At 30.5% G+C, this 22,410-nt stretch overlaps 4 protein-coding genes across 4 annotated transcripts in view; 3 read left to right on the top strand and 1 right to left on the bottom strand.

Moving 5' to 3' along the window:
* LOC134701354 (uncharacterized) overlaps positions 1 to 22,410 on the bottom strand; it is a 37,593-nt gene that overhangs the window by 11,130 nt on the left and 4,053 nt on the right. Inside the window, exon 5 of the mRNA XM_063562490.1 lies at positions 22,074 to 22,160. Within this exon, the coding sequence (XP_063418560.1) occupies positions 22,074 to 22,160 (87 nt within the window). The remainder of the gene's footprint in view (positions 1 to 22,073; positions 22,161 to 22,410) is intronic.
* Positions 205 to 1,484, top strand: LOC134701359 (collagen alpha-2(VIII) chain-like). The gene is made up of 3 exons (XM_063562494.1): positions 205 to 364; positions 528 to 581; positions 1,069 to 1,484. Exons 1-3 carry the CDS (start codon positions 289 to 291, stop codon positions 1,482 to 1,484), a joined length of 546 nt encoding a protein of 181 aa, XP_063418564.1. The 5' UTR covers positions 205 to 288.
* On the top strand, positions 13,469 to 14,983 carry LOC134701356 (collagen alpha-2(VIII) chain-like). Its single transcript, XM_063562492.1, has 3 exons — positions 13,469 to 13,554; positions 13,917 to 13,970; positions 14,559 to 14,983. The coding sequence occupies exons 1-3, from the start codon at positions 13,479 to 13,481 to the stop codon at positions 14,975 to 14,977; spliced, it is 549 nt and encodes a 182-aa protein (XP_063418562.1). The 5' UTR covers positions 13,469 to 13,478; the 3' UTR covers positions 14,978 to 14,983.
* LOC134701357 (complement C1q tumor necrosis factor-related protein 2-like) lies at positions 16,363 to 17,824 on the top strand. The gene is made up of 3 exons (XM_063562493.1): positions 16,363 to 16,446; positions 16,786 to 16,839; positions 17,409 to 17,824. The coding sequence occupies exons 1-3, from the start codon at positions 16,371 to 16,373 to the stop codon at positions 17,822 to 17,824; spliced, it is 546 nt and encodes a 181-aa protein (XP_063418563.1). The 5' UTR covers positions 16,363 to 16,370.

The following is a 22,410-nucleotide window of genomic DNA, read 5'->3' on the forward strand; positions in this document are numbered from 1 at the left end:
AATGCACGGACGAACAGACGAATGGACGCACAGACCAGAAAATATAATGCCCCCCCTACTATCGTAGATGGGGCATAAAAATCAGCAGAAAGTAATGTAATCTCAACTGTTAATATTGCTGCCATGTTATAGTGCATGACAGAAACTCATTAACCATATCCATTTCATATTAGTTGATAGCTTGTTTTCATCAAGTCAGGCGATTCTACCATTACTAACACTATATAAAAGAGTCACATCACAGAAACAATCAGTCTGTTCTTAGTCACCATCAGCATCCAGATTAAGATGAGTTACTACACCACAGTATTGACACTGTTGTTCTTGGCAGAAATAGTTATGGGATCATGTGACACAAAATTAGGTAAATAAATTTATATTTTTTTTTGCTTTATAAAATAATGAAAATATAGAATTATTGAAATGAAATCAAAATATTAAGCAGACATGTTGAATTATAAACTTGCAAAAAGACATTATCAAAGATACTCAAATCAAACATTTTATAATGCATTATTTATTTTCAGAGTGTTCACTTCTTGGTGATCTCCTAGAAATGGCAATGAAACAAAAAAGTCCAGGTTAGTTCATATATAATTACTTTTAGGCTAAAAATGTGGTATTTGAAGTCAAAATGCTGCAAATGCGTAAACTTTGGTTTTATAATTAATCTTTACATAATTTATAACATAATTTATTCTTTTATATTACAAGTTTACAAAAAATGTAGTTTAAACCTTTTTACCACGACAAACATGAATAATTTGTTGCTGCTGAAAAATGAATTAAAGGAGATGTTATGTTTTTTGTCAATGAGATAGCAACCCAAATGACAAAAAAAACCTGAGTAGACTGCATTGAAAAAACAGTAACTTGATGATTTATTAAATTAAATTTCATTTTGAGGCTGGAACAATTATAATGTGAATGTTTACAATAAAATCCCTTTCATTACACATTTTATTTGCTATATTCTATGTACATTCTTTACAATAGCAATTTGAATATTTTTCAAGTTTTATTCATAACTGTTATTTTCATTTTCATTTTCTCTTTCTTACATTTTAGATAAAGGCTGTCAGTGTCTGAGTAGAACCACAATCCCAGCCTTTCAATCAATGCTGACTCAACCACAAACCCCTGGAGACAAAGGTGTTATCAAGTTTGATAAAGTTGTCACCAATACACAAAAAGGCTATAACCCAACTACTGGTATTTTTACTGCACCTGTAGCTGGAGTTTATCAGTTTTCTTATACAGTAATGACTCTAAAAGGAAAACATCTGGTTGTCTACCTTTCTCATAATAATATCAGGCAACAAACTACATGGCTGAAAGGTTCTAGTTATGAGACTGGAACAGCAAATATTATATTAAATCTGAAGAAAGGAGACCAAGTTGCAGTGAAGTCTGAAGGCAGTTATACCATTCACACTGATAAAAATTACCCATATAGCTGGTTTTCTGGCTATCTCATAGCATAATAAAAGATATTATACTGCTACTTTTCTTTTTTATTATCACAAGATGCTAGAAAGAACCTTTGTCGCTCACCTAGGTCTATTTACATCTTCAACAATGGATACTCTTCAACCTCGTCCACAAGGAAAATAAACAGCTGTGCCATGAGCGCATGATACGCCCGACGTCTGGTACGGAAGTTTAATGCAATAATCATAAATAGTTTCTGAGAAAAATTTAAGCAATAACCATATATTGTTTTTGAGATAAGGCGGGAAATGTGAAACCCCCCCCTTTTTTTTTTTTTTTTACAAAAAACTAAATATCACTAAAATAAAATTTTGAAACATCACCAAAAAGTATACAGATCTTAAGATTGATATAACAAAGAAGTGTGTAGGTGTAATGCCACCATTGATTTTCCCCTATTAGTCTTTATTAAATTTGCACTTTTCAAAAAAATGTGCAGAATTTATCTTTGTTTCAAATAAAGAAATACTTGGCATGAGTAAAGTTTTATCCTGTCCAGTACTATAGAAAAAAATTCACATAACATTTCATTGCATATAAGAAAATAACCATCATTGGAAGTTAACCAATCAAATGTCTCCCCTTATTTTATCTGTGTACAAGGTTTAGTCACCACGTAACCTCAAGATTACAAAATTTTCTATAGAAATCCCAAATAAAAAATAATGGTGTTTTGAAATACCCAAGACATATATGTTTATGACACAGAAATGTTTTTACTGCAATAAAATGTAGGATTAATTACCAACAACTGTCAAATTCAAGGGAATATATTTTTAGACCTACTTTCGTATACAACAGTATGTGACGTACCATGATTTGGTTGTATTACATCTAAAGAAGACATTATTGTTCAATAAACTGAATGTAATTTTTTCCTTTGTTATACTGGTTATTTCAAGCATTTCTGTCAAGTTTTGACATAATCAGTTCAATAGTTTGAGAAAAAATCTAGTATAATGAAAGACGACATCTACAGCGATTCAAGCAAAATTCTTCAATAAATCCAAACCAAGCCGCATCAAGATAGAATAAAGGGTGGACCAATAAATGATCAAATATCTATCTTATCAGCCTACAAACAGTTAAATATGAAACACAAGATGATTTTAGGAAGATAATTACCACTAATGTGTTTTGGAGACTCGATCCACTCAGAATATTTCATTTTTTGTAATATTTCACTTAAATAGCAAGAAATTTTAACACATGAGATTACTCACAAGGTCAAAGGTGTATGTACAGCTTCCCATATTAAAGACATTATTGTTCAATAAACTGAATATAACTTTTTTCCTTTGTTATACTGGTTATTTCAAGCATTTCTGTCAAGTTTTGACATAACCAGTTCAATAGTTTGAGAAAAATCTAGTATAATGAAAGACGACATCTACAGCGATTCAATCAAAATTTCTTCGATAAATCCAAACCAAGCCGCATCAAGATAGAATAAAGGGTGGACCAATAAATGATCAAATATCTATCTTATCAGCCTACAAACAGTTAAATATGAAACACAAGATGATTTTAGGAAGATAAATACCACTAATATGTTTTGGAGACTCGATCCACTGAAAATATTTCATTTTTTGTAATATTTCACTTAAATAGCAAGAAATTTTAACACATGAGATTACTCACAAGGTCAAAGGTGCATGTACAGCTTCCCATATTAGGTGTAATACCACCATTGATTTTCCCCTATTAGTCTTTGTTAAATTTGCACTTTTCAAAAAAATGTGCAGAATTTATCTTTGTTTCAAATAAAGAAATAATTGGCATGAGTAAAGTTTTATCCTGTCCAGTACTATAAAAAAAATTCACATAACATTTCATTGCATATAAGAAAATAACCATCATTGGAAGTTAACCAATCAAATGTCTCCCCTTATTTTATCTGTGTACAAGGTTAAGTCACCACGTAACCTCAAGATTACAAAATTTTCTATAGAAATCCGAAATAAAAAATAATGGTGTTTTGAAATACCCAAGACATATGTTTATGACACAGAAATGTTTTTACTGCAATAAAATGTAGGATTAATTACCTACAACTGTCAAATTCAAGGGAATATTTTTTAGACCTACTTTCGTATACAACCGGATGTGACGTACCATGATTTGGTGGTATAACACCTAAAGAAGACATTATTGTTCAATAAACTGAATGCAACTTTTTTCCTTTGTTATAATGGTTATTTCGAGCATTTCTGTCAAGTTTTGACATAATCAGTTCAATAGTTTGAGAAAAATCTAGTATAATGAAAGACGACATCTACAGCGATTCAAGCAAAATTTCTTCAATAAATCCAAACCAAGCCGCATCAAGATAGAATAAAGGGTGGACCAATGAATGATCAAATATCTATCTTATCAGCCTACAAACAGTTAAATATGATACACAAGATGATTTTAGGAAGATAAATACCACTAACGGACCTCTTTGTCTTCTTTATAAGGTCTCTTTTGGTCTATTTATACCTCATATTTCCTCAAATTTCAAATTTTCAGGCCAATAAATAAAAATAATGGGGTAACTTTCACTCATTTATGGTAGAAATGTTATAAGAAATGAGTAATTGAAGCATTTTAGCAGAATGAACAATCCATATAAAAGTTTACTGTCTCTGCCGCGTTCCAGACAGCGACATAAAAGGCTTCTCTGTTAGTGAATAATTTGTTGTTACAGCTTTAAAAATAATTTCATGTACTTATAACTATATATTTATTTAAGTATTTCCAAGGATAATGTTCTATCATAGCAGAATATAAGAAATAAGGAGAAAAAGCCCCCCCCCCCCCCCAAAAAAAAAAAAAAAAAAAAAAAAAAAGACTATCAACTTAATATTCATGGTAGAGTCCTATTTCAAGACAATTTTCTCATAAAATGTGTTTTGGAGACTCGATCCACTGAGAATATTTCATTTTTTGTAATATTTCACTTAAATAGCAAGAAATTTTAACAGATTACTCATAAGGTCAAAGGTGCATGTACGGCTTCCCACATTAGGTGTAATACCACCATTGATTTTCCCCTATTAGTCTTTGTTAAATTTGCACTTTTCAAAAAAAATGTGCAGAATTTATCTTTGTTTCAAATAAAGAAATAATTGGCATGAGTAAAGTTTATCCTGTCCAGTAGTCTAGAAAAAAAATTCACATAACATTTCATTGCATATAAGAAAATAACCATCATTGGAAGTTAACCAATCAAATGTCTCCCCTTATTTTATCTGTGTACAAGGTTTAGTCACCATGTAACCTCAAGATTACAAAATTTTCTATAGAAATCCCAAATAAAAAATAATGGTGTTTTGAAATACCCAAGACATATATGTTTATGACACAGAAATGTTTTTACTGCAATAAAATGTAGGATTAATTACCAACAACTGTCAAATTCAAGGGAATATATTTTTAGACCTACTTTCGTATACAACAGTATGTGACGTACCATGATTTGGTGGTATTACATCTAAAGAAGACATTATTGTTCAATAAACTGAATGTAATTTTTTCCTTTGTTATACTGGTTATTTCAAGCATTTCTGTCAAGTTTTGACATAATCAGTTCAATAGTTTGAGAAATATCTAGTATAATGAAAAACGACATCTACAGTGATTCAAGCAAAATTTCTTCAATAAATCCAAACCAAGCCGCATCAAGATAGAATAAAGGGTGGACCAATAAATGATCAAATATCTATCTTATCAGCCTACAAACAGTTTAATATGATACACAAGATGATTTTAGGAAGATAATTACCACTAATGTGTTTTGGAGACTCGATCCACTCAGAATATTTCATTTTTTGTAATATTTCACTTAAATAGCAAGAAATTTTAACACATCAGATTACTCACACGGTCAAAGGTGCATGTACAGCTTCCCATATTAAAGACATTATTGTTCAATAAACTGAATGTAACTTTTTTCCTTTGTTATACTGGTTATTTCAAGCATTTCTGTCAAGTTTTGACATAACCAGTTCAATAGTTTGAGAAAAATCTAGTATAATGAAAGACGACATCTACAGCGATTCAATCAAAATTTCTTCGATAAATCCAAACCAAGCCGCATCAAGATAGAATAAAGGGTGGACCAATAAATGATCAAATATCTATCTTATCAGCCTACAAACAGTTAAATATGAAACACAAGATGATTTTAGGAAGATAAATACCACTAATATGTTTTGGAGACTCGATCCACTGAAAATATTTCATTTTTTGTAATATTTCACTTAAATAGCAAGAAATTTTAACACATGAGATTACTCACAAGGTCAAAGGTGCATGTACAGCTTCCCATATTAGGTGTAATACCACCATTGATTTTCCCCTATTAGTCTTTGTTAAATTTGCACTTTTCAAAAAAATGTGCAGAATTTATCTTTGTTTCAAATAAAGAAATAATTGGCATGAGTAAAGTTTTATCCTGTCCAGTACTATAAAAAAAATTCACATAACATTTCATTGCATATAAGAAAATAACCATCATTGGAAGTTAACCAATCAAATGTCTCCCCTTATTTTATCTGTGTACAAGGTTAAGTCACCACGTAACCTCAAGATTACAAAATTTTCTATAGAAATCCGAAATAAAAAATAATGGTGTTTTGAAATACCCAAGACATATGTTTATGACACAGAAATGTTTTTACTGCAATAAAATGTAGGATTAATTACCTACAACTGTCAAATTCAAGGGAATATTTTTTAGACCTACTTTCGTATACAACCGGATGTGACGTACCATGATTTGGTGGTATAACACCTAAAGAAGACATTATTGTTCAATAAACTGAATGTAACTTTTTTCCTTTGTTATAATGGTTATTTCGAGCATTTCTGTCAAGTTTTGACATAATCAGTTCAATAGTTTGAGAAAAATCTAGTATAATGAAAGACGACATCTACAGCGATTCAAGCAAAATTTCTTCAATAAATCCAAACCAAGCCGCATCAAGATAGAATAAAGGGTGGACCAATGAATGATCAAATATCTATCTTATCAGCCTACAAACAGTTAAATATGATACACAAGATGATTTTAGGAAGATAAATACCACTAACGGACCTCTTTGTCTTCTTTATAAGGTCTCTTTTGGTCTATTTATACCTCATATTTCCTCAAATTTCAAATTTTCAGGCCAATAAATAAAAATAATGGGGTAACTTTCACTCATTTATGGTAGAAATGTTATAAGAAATGAGTAATTGAAGCATTTTAGCAGAATGAACAATCCATATAAAAGTTTACTGTCTCTGTCGCGTTCTAGACAGCGACATAAAAGGCTTCTCTGTTAGTGAATAATTTGTTGTTACAGCTTTAAAAATAATTTCATGTACTTATAACTATATATTTATTTAAGTATTTCCAAGGATAATGTTCTATCATAGCAGAATATAAGAAATAAGGAGAAAAAGCCCCCCCCCCCCCCCCCCCCCCCCCCAAAAAAAAAAAAAAAAAAAAAAAAAAGACTATCAACTTAATATTCATGGTAGAGTCCTATTTCAAGACAATTTTCTCATAAAATGTGTTTTGGAGACTCGATCCACTGAGAATATTTCATTTTTTGTAATATTTCACTTAAATAGCAAGAAATTTTAACAGATTACTCATAAGGTCAAAGGTGCATGTACGGCTTCCCACATTAGGTGTAATACCACCATTGATTTTCCCCTATTAGTCTTTGTTAAATTTGCACTTTTCAAAAAAAATGTGCAGAATTTATCTTTGTTTCAAATAAAGAAATAATTGGCATGAGTAAAGTTTATCCTGTCCAGTAGTCTAGAAAAAAAATTCACATAACATTTCATTGCATATAAGAAAATAACCATCATTGGAAGTTAACCAATCAAATGTCTCCCCTTATTTTATCTGTGTACAAGGTTTAGTCACCATGTAACCTCAAGATTACAAAATTTTCTATAGAAATCCCAAATAAAAAATAATGGTGTTTTGAAATACCCAAGACATATATGTTTATGACACAGAAATGTTTTTACTGCAATAAAATGTAGGATTAATTACCAACAACTGTCAAATTCAAGGGAATATATTTTTAGACCTACTTTCGTATACAACAGTATGTGACGTACCATGATTTGGTGGTATTACATCTAAAGAAGACATTATTGTTCAATAAACTGAATGTAATTTTTTCCTTTGTTATACTGGTTATTTCAAGCATTTCTGTCAAGTTTTGACATAATCAGTTCAATAGTTTGAGAAATATCTAGTATAATGAAAAACGACATCTACAGTGATTCAAGCAAAATTTCTTCAATAAATCCAAACCAAGCCGCATCAAGATAGAATAAAGGGTGGACCAATAAATGATCAAATATCTATCTTATCAGCCTACAAACAGTTTAATATGATACACAAGATGATTTTAGGAAGATAATTACCACTAATGTGTTTTGGAGACTCGATCCACTCAGAATATTTCATTTTTTGTAATATTTCACTTAAATAGCAAGAAATTTTAACACATCAGATTACTCACACGGTCAAAGGTGCATGTACAGCTTCCCATATTAAAGACATTATTGTTCAATAAACTGAATGTAACTTTTTTCCTTTGTTATACTGGTTATTTCAAGCATTTCTGTCAAGTTTTGACATAACCAGTTCAATAGTTTGAGAAAAATCTAGTATAATGAAAGACGACATCTACAGCGATTCAATCAAAATTTCTTCGATAAATCCAAACCAAGCCGCATCAAGATAGAATAAAGGGTGGACCAATAAATGATCAAATATCTATCTTATCAGCCTACAAACAGTTAAATATGAAACACAAGATGATTTTAGGAAGATAAATACTACTAATGTGTTTTGGAGACTCGATCCACTGAGAATATTTCATTTTTTGTAATATTTCACTTAAATAGCAAGAAATTTTAACACATGAGATTACTCACAAGGTCAAAGGTGCATGTACAGCTTCCCATATTAGGTGTAATACCACCATTGATTTTCCCCTATTAGTCTTTGTTAAATTTGCACTTTTCAAAAAAATGTGCAGAACTTATCTTTGTTTCAAATAAAGAAATAATTGGCATGAGTAAAGTTTTATCCTGTCCAGTACTATAAAAAAAATTCACATAACATTTCATTGCATATAAGAAAATAACCATCATTGGAAGTTAAGCAATCAAATGTCTCCCCTTATTTTATCTGTGTACAAGGTTTAGTCACCACGTAACCTCAAGATTACAAAATTTTCTTTAGAAATCCTAAATAAAAAATAATGGTGTTTTGAAATACCCAAGACATATGTTTATGACACAGAAATGTTTTTACTGCAATAAAATGTCGGATTTATTACCTACAACTGTCAAATTCAAGGGAATATTTTTTAGACCTACTTTCGTATACAACCGGATGAGACGTACCATGATTTGGTGGTATTACACCTAAAGAAGACATTATTGTTCAATAAACTGAATGTAACTTTTTTCCTTTGTTATACTGGTTATTTCAAGCATTTCTGTCAAGTTTTGACATAATCAGTTCAATAGTTTGAGAAAAATCTAGTATAATGAAAGACGACATCTACAGCGATTCGAGCAGAATTTCTTCGATAAATCCAAACCAAGCCACATCAAGATAGAATAAAGGGTGGACCAATAAATGATCAAATATCTATCTTATCAGCCTACAAACAGTTAAATATGATACACAAGATGATTTTAGGAAGATAAATACCACTAATGGACCTCTTTGTCTTCTTTATAAGGTCTGTTTTGGTCTATTTATACCTCATATTTCCTCAAATTTCAACTTTTCAGGCCAATAAATAAAAATAATGAGGTAACTTTCACTCATTTATGGTAGAAATGTTATAAGAAATAAGTAATTGAAGCATTTTAGCAGAATGAAGAATCCATATAAAAGTTTACTGTCTCCGCCACGTTCCAGACAGCGACATAAAAGGCTTCTCTTTTAGTGAATAATTTGTTGTTACAGCATTAAAAATAATTTCATGTACTTATAACTATATATTTATTTAAGTATTTCCAAGGATAATGTTCTATCATAGCAGAATATAAGAAATAATATATTTATTTACGTCAGGCGTATGAATTTTCCAGTTCAGGTAGCGGGCTAATTGTAATAACAATAGAGTAAGAAGTTCCGTTAGTATTTAAAGTCGTGCGTGCACGAGAAAAGTTATCGACAAGGGTGGAGACCATCTGACGAGTAGTGTATTTGTGTATAGGAAGATTAATCTTCAGTATAACAGTTCATGCCTTATATATATGTAGAGTTCATATTTTAATTATGCGCATTTCTTTTGTAGATCGTATGTTAATTGAATGAACTGATGCCATTGTGTATTATTTGAATGAACTGAAACCATAGTGGTGAAAACTATTTGAGGACATTTGTCTTGTGTTTTATTTGTTTAATAAATTATGAAGATGGTCACCGCACCTGACAGTCCCCCCCCCCCCCCCAAAAAAAAAAAAAAAAAAAAGAAAAAAAAAGACTATCAACTGAATATTCATAGTAGAGTCCTATTTCAAGACAATTTACTCATAAAATGTGTTTTGGAGACTAGATCCATTGAGAATATTTCATTTTTTTGTAATATTTCACTTAAATAGCAAGAAATTTTAACACATGAGATTACTCACAAGGTCAAAGGTGCATGTACAGCTTCCCATATTAGGTGTAATACCACCATTGATTTTCCCCTATTATTGTCTTTGTTAAATTTGCACTTTTCAAAAAAATGTGCAGAATTTATCTTTGTTTCAAATAAAGAAATAATTGGCATGAGTAAAGTTTTATCCTGTCCAGTACTATAGAAAAAAATTCACATAACATTTCATTGCATATAAGAAAATAACCATCATTGGAAGTTAACAAATCAAATGTCTCCCCTTATTTTATCTGTGTACAAGGTTTAGTCACCAAGTAACCTCAAGATTACAAAACTTTCTATAGAATTCCCAAATAAAAAATAATGGTGTTTTGAAATACCCAAGACATATGTTTATGACACAGAAATGTTTTTACTGCAATAAAATGTCGGATTAATTACTTACAACTGTCAAATTCAAGGGAATATTTTTTTAGACCTACTTTCGTATACAACAGTATGTGACGTACCATGATTTGGTGGTATTACACCTGTAAAGTTTTAAGCAATAACCATAAATTGTTTTTGAGATACGGCGCGACATGTAAAAAAAAACTCCCCCTTTTTTTACAAAATACTCAATAACTCAAAAATAAAATTTTGAATCATCACCAAAAAGTATACAGATCTTAAGATTGATATAACAAAGAAGTCTGTAAAGTTTTAAGCAATAACCATAAATCATTTTTGAGATATGGCGCGACATGTAAAAAAAACCTCCCCCTTTTTTACAAATACTCAATAACTCAAAAATAAAATTTTGAATCATCACCAAAAAGTATGCAGATCTTAAGATTAATATAACTAAGAAGTGTGTAAAGTTTTAAGCAATAATCAAAAATCGTTTTTGAGATACAGTGCAACATGTAAAAGAAAAAAAAAAACCTGTTTTAGTTACAAAGTGCCATAACTCAAAAAGTTTTAATTTTATTTTCACTAAAAAGTATACAGATCATTTGACCATCATAAGAAACAACTATATTAAGTTTCATTAAATTTGGATAAGTCATTCTCAAGTTACGGTGCGACATGTTTACGCCAGACAGACAGACAGACAGACAGCAGACAGACAGCAGACAGACAGACAGACAGACAGACAGACAGACAGACAGACAGACAGACAGACAGACAGACAGAAAGACAGACAGACAGACAGACGGATGGACACCGGACATTTGTATACCATAATACGTCCCGTCAAAATTTTGACAGGCGTATAAAAATTGTGACACATTTTTTTTTTTTTATCTTGTAAGGCACTTTTTTTTTTACAGTTAGTTCCTCTCTATCTTCTTTAGCTTTTGTCCAAAACACAAAAAATAAAAGGTTAAAAAAGTCATTTGAAGGCAATTATTCCTAGAAAGATTCAACAAAATTAGACTCATTTGTAGATCTTGTCTAACTGATAATTTTTGCTATCTAAAGTGTCTTTTTATCTATTATAAGGTTCAGGAAAATGGACAAAACACTAGAAATAGATAAACATCATCATTATAGAGCAATAACTCTAATAAAGATAAAGAGTCTTTCTGCCATTACCTATTTATAGTAGGTTTTGCTGAATATTTTTGCTAATTCAAGTTTCTATCTATCCACTGGTATTATAGTTTTAGATAACACCTAACAGACAAAAACACAAAGAAAATGGTAAAAATCAGTATAAAAGGGTAAGAACTCCAATAAGGAAGCATCAGACATTTTAAGCAATTGTGACATCAATATCAATGTGAGATTGTCTTTACCATTTGGTGCTAATGTAAGAAGACCTGATCGAGGACCACTAAATGTACATTTTGATACTGAAAATGAAGAATCTGCAAAAAACAAGAAATATGTTATAAGAAAATATAATCATCTAGTAATATTTTTAGGATCATTTATTGGGGAATATATGTAACAGTTTTTTTTCACTATTTCATGCCTGCCTGCCAACTGTCACTATTTGCGGGGGATTTCCCCCATGGAGGCTCCCAAATTGAAATTTTGAAAGAGCAATTTTGTCCACAATTTTAAACAAAACAATTAATTTTACAATGACTTTAGGCTTACAAAAGTATGAAGAAGCCAAACAATAAAATTAAAATGTATTTAAAGGCCCCCTTGAAGTTTTTTTAGGACTATGACAGCCATCTTGCACGTAAAACCCCCATGGGCATTTTGAAAAGTTGGCAGGTATGCAGTGAGTAATTACCTAAAAAAAAGGTGACCAAAAACATTGTTTCTCTACTTATATGCAGGTGTTTACAATTTTTGTTTTTATGGAAGAAATCAGTCCACACACATATTCCTCAACAATCAAGGACTATGAGATAGATTTCTGCACAAGTTTCAGGCCCATACATACTTCACTTTTAAACTATTTGTATCTGAGCAATCTTGAGGAAGAATAATCCAAACAAGAGGCTCCTAAAGGCCTGAAAGGCACACTTACACATTTTTATGCAGGTCTTGCATTAATGATATTTTTTGTTGTCACAGTTTACACCATCTTTTCAAAATTAATTGGCAAACAACATGATTATGTGAATACTGTCAAAAAAGAAAATAATAACTTTAGCAGTAGTCCAATTATTTCAGTCAACCACTTTTTTGAAAGAAAATTATTCATGTATTCCTTAAAAAATTCATCATTTAAGGATAATAACTCAAAAATGGAGTCAATTGATTATTCTGAAATAACTTCAAAACATTGGAAGGCATGCTGATCATTATGTTTGATTTCTCTTTTTCTCTTCCATCTCTCATAATTTTTTAATATACCTGTAAACATAAAATGAATCCTGACACAACCTTTTCTATATCTATATCTATAACAGTTTGGTGATGGAAAAAATGTGACAAATTAGATACTCTAAAGAACATACAAGTTAAGTTTACATGATTAGGACCATCAGTTCAAAGTAGAAGAATTTACGGTAGGTAATGCATGGCAAAGATAACAGAGCATTGCAAACAGACATAAAGTGATGGCAAAACCTCATATGGACCTTTCGATCAATATGAGTTCAATCAACTAGTTTGTAGAAGATATTGGTCTATTTTATTCATTTGTAAAGCAATGTATTCCAGGACCTTTTGTCAAGGACAAAATTTGTATATACATCTAAAGTAAGTTCTTTAATCATACATAAAAATTTCAGCAGGAAGTAATGTATTCTAGGCCGTCATGTTATATAGCATGATAAACACTCATTAACCATATCCATTTCATATGAATTGACAGCTTGTTTTCATCAAGTCAGGCAATTCTACCATTACTAACACTATATAAAAGAGTCATATCACATATATACAATCATTCTTGCCAAAGTCAGCATTGATATCAAGATGAATTTCTACACCACAGTATTGACACTATTGTTATCTGCAGAGATAGTTATGGGGTCATGTGACACAAAATTAGGTAAATAAAATTATTTTATTTTCAACTTTATAAAATAATAAAAATAAAGAATTATTGAAATGAAATTAAATTAAAATGAACTAATAACTGGCTAGAAGCTATTGTTTTGAAGAAACTTTTTTGGCTTATAAGATAACAAACATATGTTTTCTTCTTATTTTGTTACATGCAATACAGTGGGTAAAAGATATTGCTTCAAATTATTTTTTTCAAATTAAAAGAAAAAAAATCTTTTACTAGTAGTTGGTTCACTACAAGAGTAAGGGAAAATATTAAGCATACATGTTGAATTATGGAGTTGCAAAAAGAACATATTAAATATACTTAAATCAAATATTTCATGATGCAATATTTATTTTCAGAGTGTTCACTTCTTGGTGATCTGCTTGAAATGTCAATGAAACAAAAAAGGCCAGGTTAGTTCATATTTGATTACTTTTATGCTTCTAATGGGTTTGCACAGTCAAAATGCTGCAAATGCATAAACTTTGATTTTATATAGACAAATACTAAAATATTTTATTTGTTACAGTTTTCAGAGATGCAGTATAAAGAGAAGAACCATACATTTTCTCAAAATATATTATTTTTTACTTGGTTTGAAACAGGATAGAAATTTAAAAGCTTGATAATCAATTTCACTCCCTGTCAGATTTCCTCTAAATGCTTTGGTTTCAGAGTTATAAGCCAAAACCTATATTTTACCACAGTTCAATCTTTAGCCATGACAGTCATCATGGTTCGTTGACCGGGTCACATTTCAAAGCTCGATACCCAAATGATGATTGTGGTCAAGTTTAGTTAAATTTGGCCGAGTAGTTTCAGAGGAGAAGATTTTTGTAAAAGTTAACGATGAAGCCTGATGCCAAGTGATGAGAAAAGCTCACTTGGCCCTTTGGGCTAGGTGAGCTAAACATGACACACTACAAGGCTTATAAACAGCAATTTTAATAGTTTTCAAGTTTCCTACATTTTATTTTTATGTTTTCTTACTTTCATTTTAGATAAAGGCTGTCAGTGTTTGAGTAGAACCACAATCCCAGCCTTTCAATCAATGCTGACTAAAGCACAAACCCCTGGAAACAATGGTGCTATCAAATTTGACAAAGTTGTCATCAATACACAAAAGGGCTATAACCCTACCACTGGTATTTTTACCACACCACTTGCTGGAATTTATCAGTTCTCTTATACAGTAATGAGTCTAAGTGGAAAACATCTGGTTGTCTACATTTCTCATAATAATGTCAAGCAACAAATGACATGGCTGAAAGGTTCTAGTTTTGAGACTGGAACAGCTAATAATATATTAAATCTGAAGAAAGGAGACCAAGTTGCAGTGAAGTCCGAAGGCAGTTATACTATTCACAGTGATAGTACTAATCTGTACAGCTCATTTTCTGGCTATCTCATAGCAAAATAAAATATATAATACCATAAGTTTGGTGTTTTTCTTTTTCACTTAAACTAGAGGCTCTGGAAAGTCTGAGTTGCATTCCTAGGTCTATGACCGAGATGGAGTTGATTACTTTAAAATGTTATTGATTACATTACAATTACTATGGTACTTTAATGTAATCGATTACATTACAATTACATCTAATTCAAATGTAATTGATAACTGCTACATTAGATTACTTTTTTTAATAGATAACTTTAAAATGATTACAATATATACTGTGGAATACTCTATGTACATCTTCAACAATGGACACTCTAAAATATTGTGGTCAAGAATTGAATTAAATACAAAAATATTTGTTTTCATGATCTTCTTTTGATATTTTTTTCTGTATTAAGTTTCTTTCTAACTTCTTTACTTATTTTCGAAAACACAAAAAAAAAAAGGATGAAAATAAGATGTGGAGGAACAACACAAATGGTCCTGCTCGCAAAATTACAAAGACCAAAGCTAATAATAAATAAAATTAAAAAAATGTCACTTGAGCATTCCCGATTAAGGTTAACCCATACATGAAGCTCTTTAAAGCATAAATTACTCCCAAAGAATTTGTTTGTAAATCTTGCATAAATGATTATTTTTGTTTTTTTACAATTTACTCCATCTATCATTGTTTCTTAAATTATTGGCAAAACATGAAAACATTTAATACTGTTAATTTAGGCCAATAATTGTTTTAGCAGTTATCCAATGGTTTCAGTCAACCACTATTTAGAAAGAAAATTATTCATGTTTTATTTATAAAATCATCATTTAAGGATAATAACTCAAAAAGGGAGACAATTCTTAAGTAAATGGAAACATTGGAAGACATGTTGATTGATTTTAATCATTTTTTTCCCTTGATCTCTTTTTTTTTCAAAATCTGTTCATCTATACACAATTTGGTGATGGATCAAAATGTTACTAACAAGATACTCAAATGAACAGGCAAGCCCAGCAGTTTAATAAGTTAATGCATGACAAAAATTACAGAGCAGAGCAAATAGGTATAAAGTGATGGCAAAAGCTCACTTTTTGTTCCATATATCACATAGAAGTCAAGGGTTTAATCAACTAGTCTGTAGAAGTTAATTTTGGTAGATTTTATTCATACATTATGTATAAATGTATTCTAAAAACTTTTGTCAAATTTAATTTGAACATTCCATGAAAATTTCAGCAAAAAATGAAATCTAAGCTTTTGAAACTGTTGTCATGTTAGAGTGCATGATAAAAACTCATTAACCATATCCATTACATATTAACTGACAGCTGGTTTTCATTGTCAGGCAATTCTACCATTACTAATACTATATAAAATACTCGCATCACAGATACAATCTTTCTTGCCTAAGTCAGCATTGATATCAAGATGAATTTCTACACCACAGTATTGACACTATTGTTATCTGCAGAGATAGTTATGGGGTCATGTGACACAAAATTAGGTAAATACAATTATATTTATTTTTACTTTATAAAATAATACAAATATAGAATTATTGAAACGAGGCTAAAATGAACTAATAACTGGCTAAAAGCTATTGTTTTGAATAAAAATTTTTGGCTCATAAGATAGCAAACATATGTTTTTCTTATTATGTAACATACAATACATTGGGTAAAAGTTATTGAGACAAAATGAGAGGAGAAAAATGATTTTAGTGCGTTCACTATAACAGGTAATGGAAACAATTTTAAGCATACATGTTAAATTATGAACTTGCAAAAAGACATTATCAAAGATACATAAATCAAACATTTTATGATGCAATATTTATTTTCAGAGTGTTCTCTTCTTGGTGATCTTGTCGAAATGGCGTTGAAACATAAGAGTCCAGGTTAGATTCATATATAATTTATTTTTGGCTAAAAATGTGCTATTTGTGCAGTTAATATGCTGCAAATGCATAAACTTTTGGTTTTATAATTAATCTTTACATAATTTATGACAGAATTCATTCTTTCATATTACAAGTTTACACAATTGAAGTTTAATAAAATTGAGAAAGGAAATGGTGAATATGTCAAATCGACAACCACCTGACCATAGAGCAGACAACAGCCGAAGGCAACCAAAAACCTTTTTACCAAGACAAACATGAATAATTTGTTGCTGTTGAACAATGAATTAAAGGAGATGCCATGTTATTTGTCATTGAGACAGCAACCCAAATGACAAAAAAACTGAGTTGACTGCATTGTAAAACAGTAACTTGATGATTTATTAAATATTTTTTATTTTGAGGCTGGTTCAAACATAATGTGAATGTCTACAATAAAACCCCTTTCATTACACATTATTTTTGCTATCTTCTATGTACATTTTTTAAAATAGCAGTTTGAATATTTTTCAAGTTTTATTCATAACTGTCATTTTCATTTTCATTTTCTCTTACTTTCATTTTAGATAAAGGCTGTCAGTGTCTGAGTAGAACCACAATCCCAGCCTTTCAATCAATGCTGACTAAAGCACAAACCCCTGGAAACAATGGTGTTATCAAATTTGACAAAGTTATCATCAATACACAAAAAGGCTATAACCCAACTACTGTTATTTTTACTGCCCCTGTTGCTGGAGTTTATCAGTTTTCTTATACAGTCATGAGTCTAAGTGGAAAGCATCTGATTGTCTACATTTCTCATAATAATATCAGGCAACAAACTACATGGCTGAAAGGTTCTAGTTATGAGACTGGAACAGCCAATTTTATATTACATCTGAAGAAAGGAGACCAAGTTGCAGTAAAATCTGTAGACAATTATACTATTCACACTGATAAAAATTATCCATTTAGCTTGTTTTCTGGCTATCTCATAGCATAATAAAAGATATTATACTACTAGTTTTCCTTTTCATTATCACAAGATGCTAGAAAGAACCTTTGTCACTCACCTATGTCCATTTACATCTTGAACAATGGACATCTTCGACCTCGTCCACAAGGAAAAAATAAAAGGGACAACAACTCATTTGAAGGCAATTATTCCTAGAAAGATTCAACAAAATTAGACTCATTTGTAGATCTTGTCTAACTGATATTTTTTCCTTGTTTTCAAAATTCCAATAGGGAACATACTTTATATAATTGTTTAAATAAACCAATTTTTCAAGACGTTTCGGCCAATGGCCTTCTTTAGTTCTTTATTTTTCCTCTCAACTACATGGCTGACATTACATTCAATCATTGATAAGATGTTTTAGCTAAATGTCCTTGGAAACGTCATGACGTCATAATACTTTAACGTCACAATAACATGACGTCACAATACTTTAGCATGAATTAAAGTTAAATTTTATAAGTTTTGATCAATTAAAGTCATTCCTTTTTAACGTTAACTCCAAATGGTCTAATTGTATTAAGTTTTTGCATCCATTTTGCCTCAATATATCTCCTGTAATTTGATGATTTATCATAAATCTGTTGCAGAACCTGAACTGTGATGTCCTCTTTGCAATGATCCTCTTGGTTGAAATGTTCTGCCACAGCTGTTTCTCTATTATGTCTGATATCTGCAAGATGTTCTTTTATTCTTTCGTTGAGTGATCTTTCTGTAACTCCAACATAAACATAGTGGTTACATTTTTCACAGTGAAGTCCATAAATAAGATTTACTAGTTGACATCCATGAATGTTCTATTTGAGGTTGAATGTTTTATCTCTGAGTATAATTTTTTCTTCATTTCTTTCAATATCGCAAACTTCACATTCTTCTTTACATGTTTTGTTGTTGCTGTAGTTGGTACTTTTTTTGGTGATCTTATTTAGTTTTCCATGTACAATTATGTCTGCTAAGTTTCTATCTCTTCGATAAGCTACTAGTGGTGGTTCTGGAAATATTTCTTTCATCAAGTCACAGTTATGTAAAATATTAATTCTTTTTTTCACAATGTCATGAATATCAGGTAATAAATCTGTAAAGGTTACAACAAGAGGTATGCGTTCTGATGTTTTTTTAATTTTATTTTTTCTCTGTAATAGCTCTTTTCTATTTAAGTTGTCTGCTCTTTTTAGTTGGTTTTCAATAAATTTTCCGTTGTAGCCTCTTTTTCGCAGTTGTAATTTCAGTTCTTGTCTATGTTTTTGATAGTCATCTTCATTTTCACAAATTCTTCTTAATCGTAATGCTAAACCATATGGAATTGCCCTTTTTACATTTTTTGGATGGCATGATTTGCTGTGAACATATATATGTTTATCAGATGGCTTTGTATAAAGGTCTGTCGTTAATTTACCATTTTTTATTTTCACAAGTGTATCCAAGAATTCAATTTGATTGCTGTTGTACCTAAGTTCCACCTTTATTCTGTCATTTATTGAGTTTGCAAAGTCCATAAATTCCTTGAGTTTTTGTTCGCCATGAGTCCAAATTCCAAAACCATCATCAATGAAGCGTTTATAAAACAATGGTTTCTCTTTGAATTTTTCCAGTGCTTTATCCCATTGTCGCATATAAGTACATGCAAATTTTTTTCCTAGTTTTGACCCTATAGCCACACCTTCATTTTGCAGGAAATCTCTGTCAATTAATCTGAAGTTATTTCCCTCTAAAACTAATTTTATCATTTGTAGAATATCATTGGTTGGTATTTCTTTATTTTTCCTGGTGTCAAGAGCTTTTTTACATGCTTTTATTCCTTCTTCTCTAGGAATAGATGGGTATAATTTTACTACATCAAAACAAAACAATATGTTGTTTTTTGGTATTTGCTGTTTTACTTTTGAAAGTTTATCTAAAAAATCGGTAGTATCTCTAATATAACAGGCCTCTACATTATCATTTTTTCTTACTTGTCCCTTCGGACAAGTTGCAAGAAAATCAACTTGTCTGAACTCATGACTCACTTGTCCGAATTTATAATTGAAAATTCTCCATATTGATTATACATGTTATATGCAATAATAACACTTGCCCTTTGGTTGTACCTAATAAAGATCAATAAAGGGAGCATTTTGTTATGTTATATGAATACTACATCAAAATTCATTTTATTATTTCAGACTGAAGGCTTATTTGCAAGACTGAGCTCTCTAACACATTGTCACTATCATGTGTCGTTCATTAAATCATATCTCTTCCCATACCACCTAAGGTTCTCCTATTCATTGACCTATATTCATTCTGAAGTGGTGGTATGGTTTAAATATACCTGGCACCTTGTAAATAAACCTTTTTAATTTATTGATGGTGCCAAACAAGATTTTACAATTTGTCTTGATTTTTACATACATTGATATATGATCATGAAGTACATAAAACATTTTAGTAAAAAATCTGCCTTTTTAGATTTTATCTAATTTTTCCATCTTAACTTATTATTTTAACTTATAGATCTTATTAAATAATACCTTTTTTAATTTAATATTACTGTGGATTCATTAATATTCGTTGGATACCAATTTTCCTGGATTTCGTTGAAACAGGAGAACCACGAATCAAATGTTCAACAAATTACAAATTTTCTAAAGGAATGAGTGTAGACTTTGCCAAAAACCACGAATATGTAAGTTTTCTTCAAACCACGAAAATTGATACCCACGAAAATAAATGAATCCACAGTATGCCTAAAAGCAAAATCAAATGATACAAACTTTAATTTAAAATTTTAAAGTTAAGGTAAAAGAGGCTTATACTAAGAAGAAACATTTACATTTGATTTCCTTCCCCTTACTTATTTTCCCCTGGTCAATGGCTGCCAGCATGTTCAAATACGTTCAATCAGAGACATCATATACAAGTTTATATGTCTCTGGTTCAATCAATGAATATTTATTTCATTTTGTATGATCAATAAAACAATCATTCATATTTTTAGGAATGCATAAGTCTTGAATTTGATCTATTAACATCTGACATCGATTTTTTCACTTGTCCCATCGGACAAGTTACGTATGATTAATCTACTTGCCCGACACCTATTTCCACTTGTCCCGGACAATTGGACAAACGGTAATGTCGAGCCCTGTATAACTTGGTGAGTTGATAACATAGTTGTCTAGTTCCTTTTCTGCTATTTCTGCAATTTTTTCAGTGGCAGTACCTATCCCGTTAACTATTGTTCTGTATGGTTTGTTTTGTTTGTGGATTTTTTGGTTGCCTTTTAATTTTGCTGGATGTGGATGTTTTGGTATTAAATAAGTTTTCATTTCCCCAGAAATTGATCCCTCTTTTTTCATCCTATTTACTAACGATTTAACCTTTTTTGTAATTTGATGTGTCGTGTTTTGCTCTGTTTCAGAATAAGTATCATTGTTTGTTATTTCCTCTTCTAAGTTTCTTAAAATATTCTTCTTTGTTGATAACTACTATTCCTGATCCTTTATCTGCCGAATATTTTTGCTAATTTAAGTTTCTATCTATCCACTGGTATTATAGTTTTAGATAACAGACAAAAACACAAACAAAATGGTAAAAATCAGTATAAAAGGGTAAGAACTCTAAGAAGGAAGTGTCAGACATTTTAAGAAATTGTGACCTATTTGTATATCTTGCTGATAATTTTTGCAATTCAAATGTTCTCTTTATGTTACATTATTTTCAAGATAAAACAAATGTAATTGTTAAAAATGACAACAAATGGTTAAATATGTAATTTAAGGGCAATAACTCCTGTAAGAAATCGTCTGACAGTTTTGAAGAAAAAGGCAATAGGTAGATCTTAACATTCTAAACATGTGTACCCTATCAGATAGATTTTTCTACTTATAGCTGTTAGACAAATCTTGCATTACCCCTATGTTCTATTTGTAGCCAACTCTGCCATGTTGGTTGTAAAGTGGGTCATGACACAAAATATATATACCCTAATGATGATTGTGTCATGTTTGGCTAACTTTGGTCTCAGAGATTCAGAAGACAAGAGCATTATTCTACAAAAAAACAAGAAACAACGATGTTGACTGACGATAGGTGACAACAAAAGCTCACTTGGCCATTTGGAAAATTTGAGCTATAAAGTGCTTCTAACACACATTAGTCATTATTCATTAAGTGTTATTTCTATATTCTGCAGTCCAAAAAATCACATTTGTTTTATCGCTGGTATATTATATCTAAGTAGTGTTCTACTTACCTTGGACCTTTACAGGTATTTTCTTAAGGTACATCTCTGTCCTTGAATTCTGTTTTGGTGATCCAATAATTATCAAATTATAATTTTCTATAAAAAGGGAAAAAATACATTATTTAGGTGTTCTCAAAATAACCTATTTACATTTAACAATTGCTATCTAAATTTTGTTCATTTAAATATTTGCTATAGATACTAATATATACCGGTAAGCGATGGCTGTTCCATTATAAAAATATCAATAACATATCAGATGTCAGAAAGAAAAGGTCCGCTATGTAAACAGCAAGACCCTCCATACATATCTGATCATTCTCAAGGTACTCATTCCTTATTACTA

The sequence above is a fragment of the Mytilus trossulus genome, unplaced genomic scaffold (assembly GCF_036588685.1).
Source record: "Mytilus trossulus isolate FHL-02 unplaced genomic scaffold, PNRI_Mtr1.1.1.hap1 h1tg000244l__unscaffolded, whole genome shotgun sequence".
Taxonomy (NCBI): domain Eukaryota; kingdom Metazoa; phylum Mollusca; class Bivalvia; order Mytilida; family Mytilidae; genus Mytilus; species Mytilus trossulus.

Coding starts and splice junctions, on each gene's coding strand:
- LOC134701359 (XM_063562494.1), top strand. CDS start 289: ATGAGTTACTACACCACAGTATTGACACTGTTGTTCTTGGCAGAAATA. Junction 365..527: donor ATCATGTGACACAAAATTAG/GTAAATAAATTT, acceptor ATTTATTTTCAG/AGTGTTCACTTCTTGGTGAT. Junction 582..1,068: donor AATGAAACAAAAAAGTCCAG/GTTAGTTCATAT, acceptor CTTACATTTTAG/ATAAAGGCTGTCAGTGTCTG.
- LOC134701357 (XM_063562493.1), top strand. CDS start 16,371: ATGAATTTCTACACCACAGTATTGACACTATTGTTATCTGCAGAGATA. Junction 16,447..16,785: donor GTCATGTGACACAAAATTAG/GTAAATACAATT, acceptor ATTTATTTTCAG/AGTGTTCTCTTCTTGGTGAT. Junction 16,840..17,408: donor GTTGAAACATAAGAGTCCAG/GTTAGATTCATA, acceptor CTTTCATTTTAG/ATAAAGGCTGTCAGTGTCTG.
- LOC134701356 (XM_063562492.1), top strand. CDS start 13,479: ATGAATTTCTACACCACAGTATTGACACTATTGTTATCTGCAGAGATA. Junction 13,555..13,916: donor GTCATGTGACACAAAATTAG/GTAAATAAAATT, acceptor ATTTATTTTCAG/AGTGTTCACTTCTTGGTGAT. Junction 13,971..14,558: donor AATGAAACAAAAAAGGCCAG/GTTAGTTCATAT, acceptor CTTTCATTTTAG/ATAAAGGCTGTCAGTGTTTG.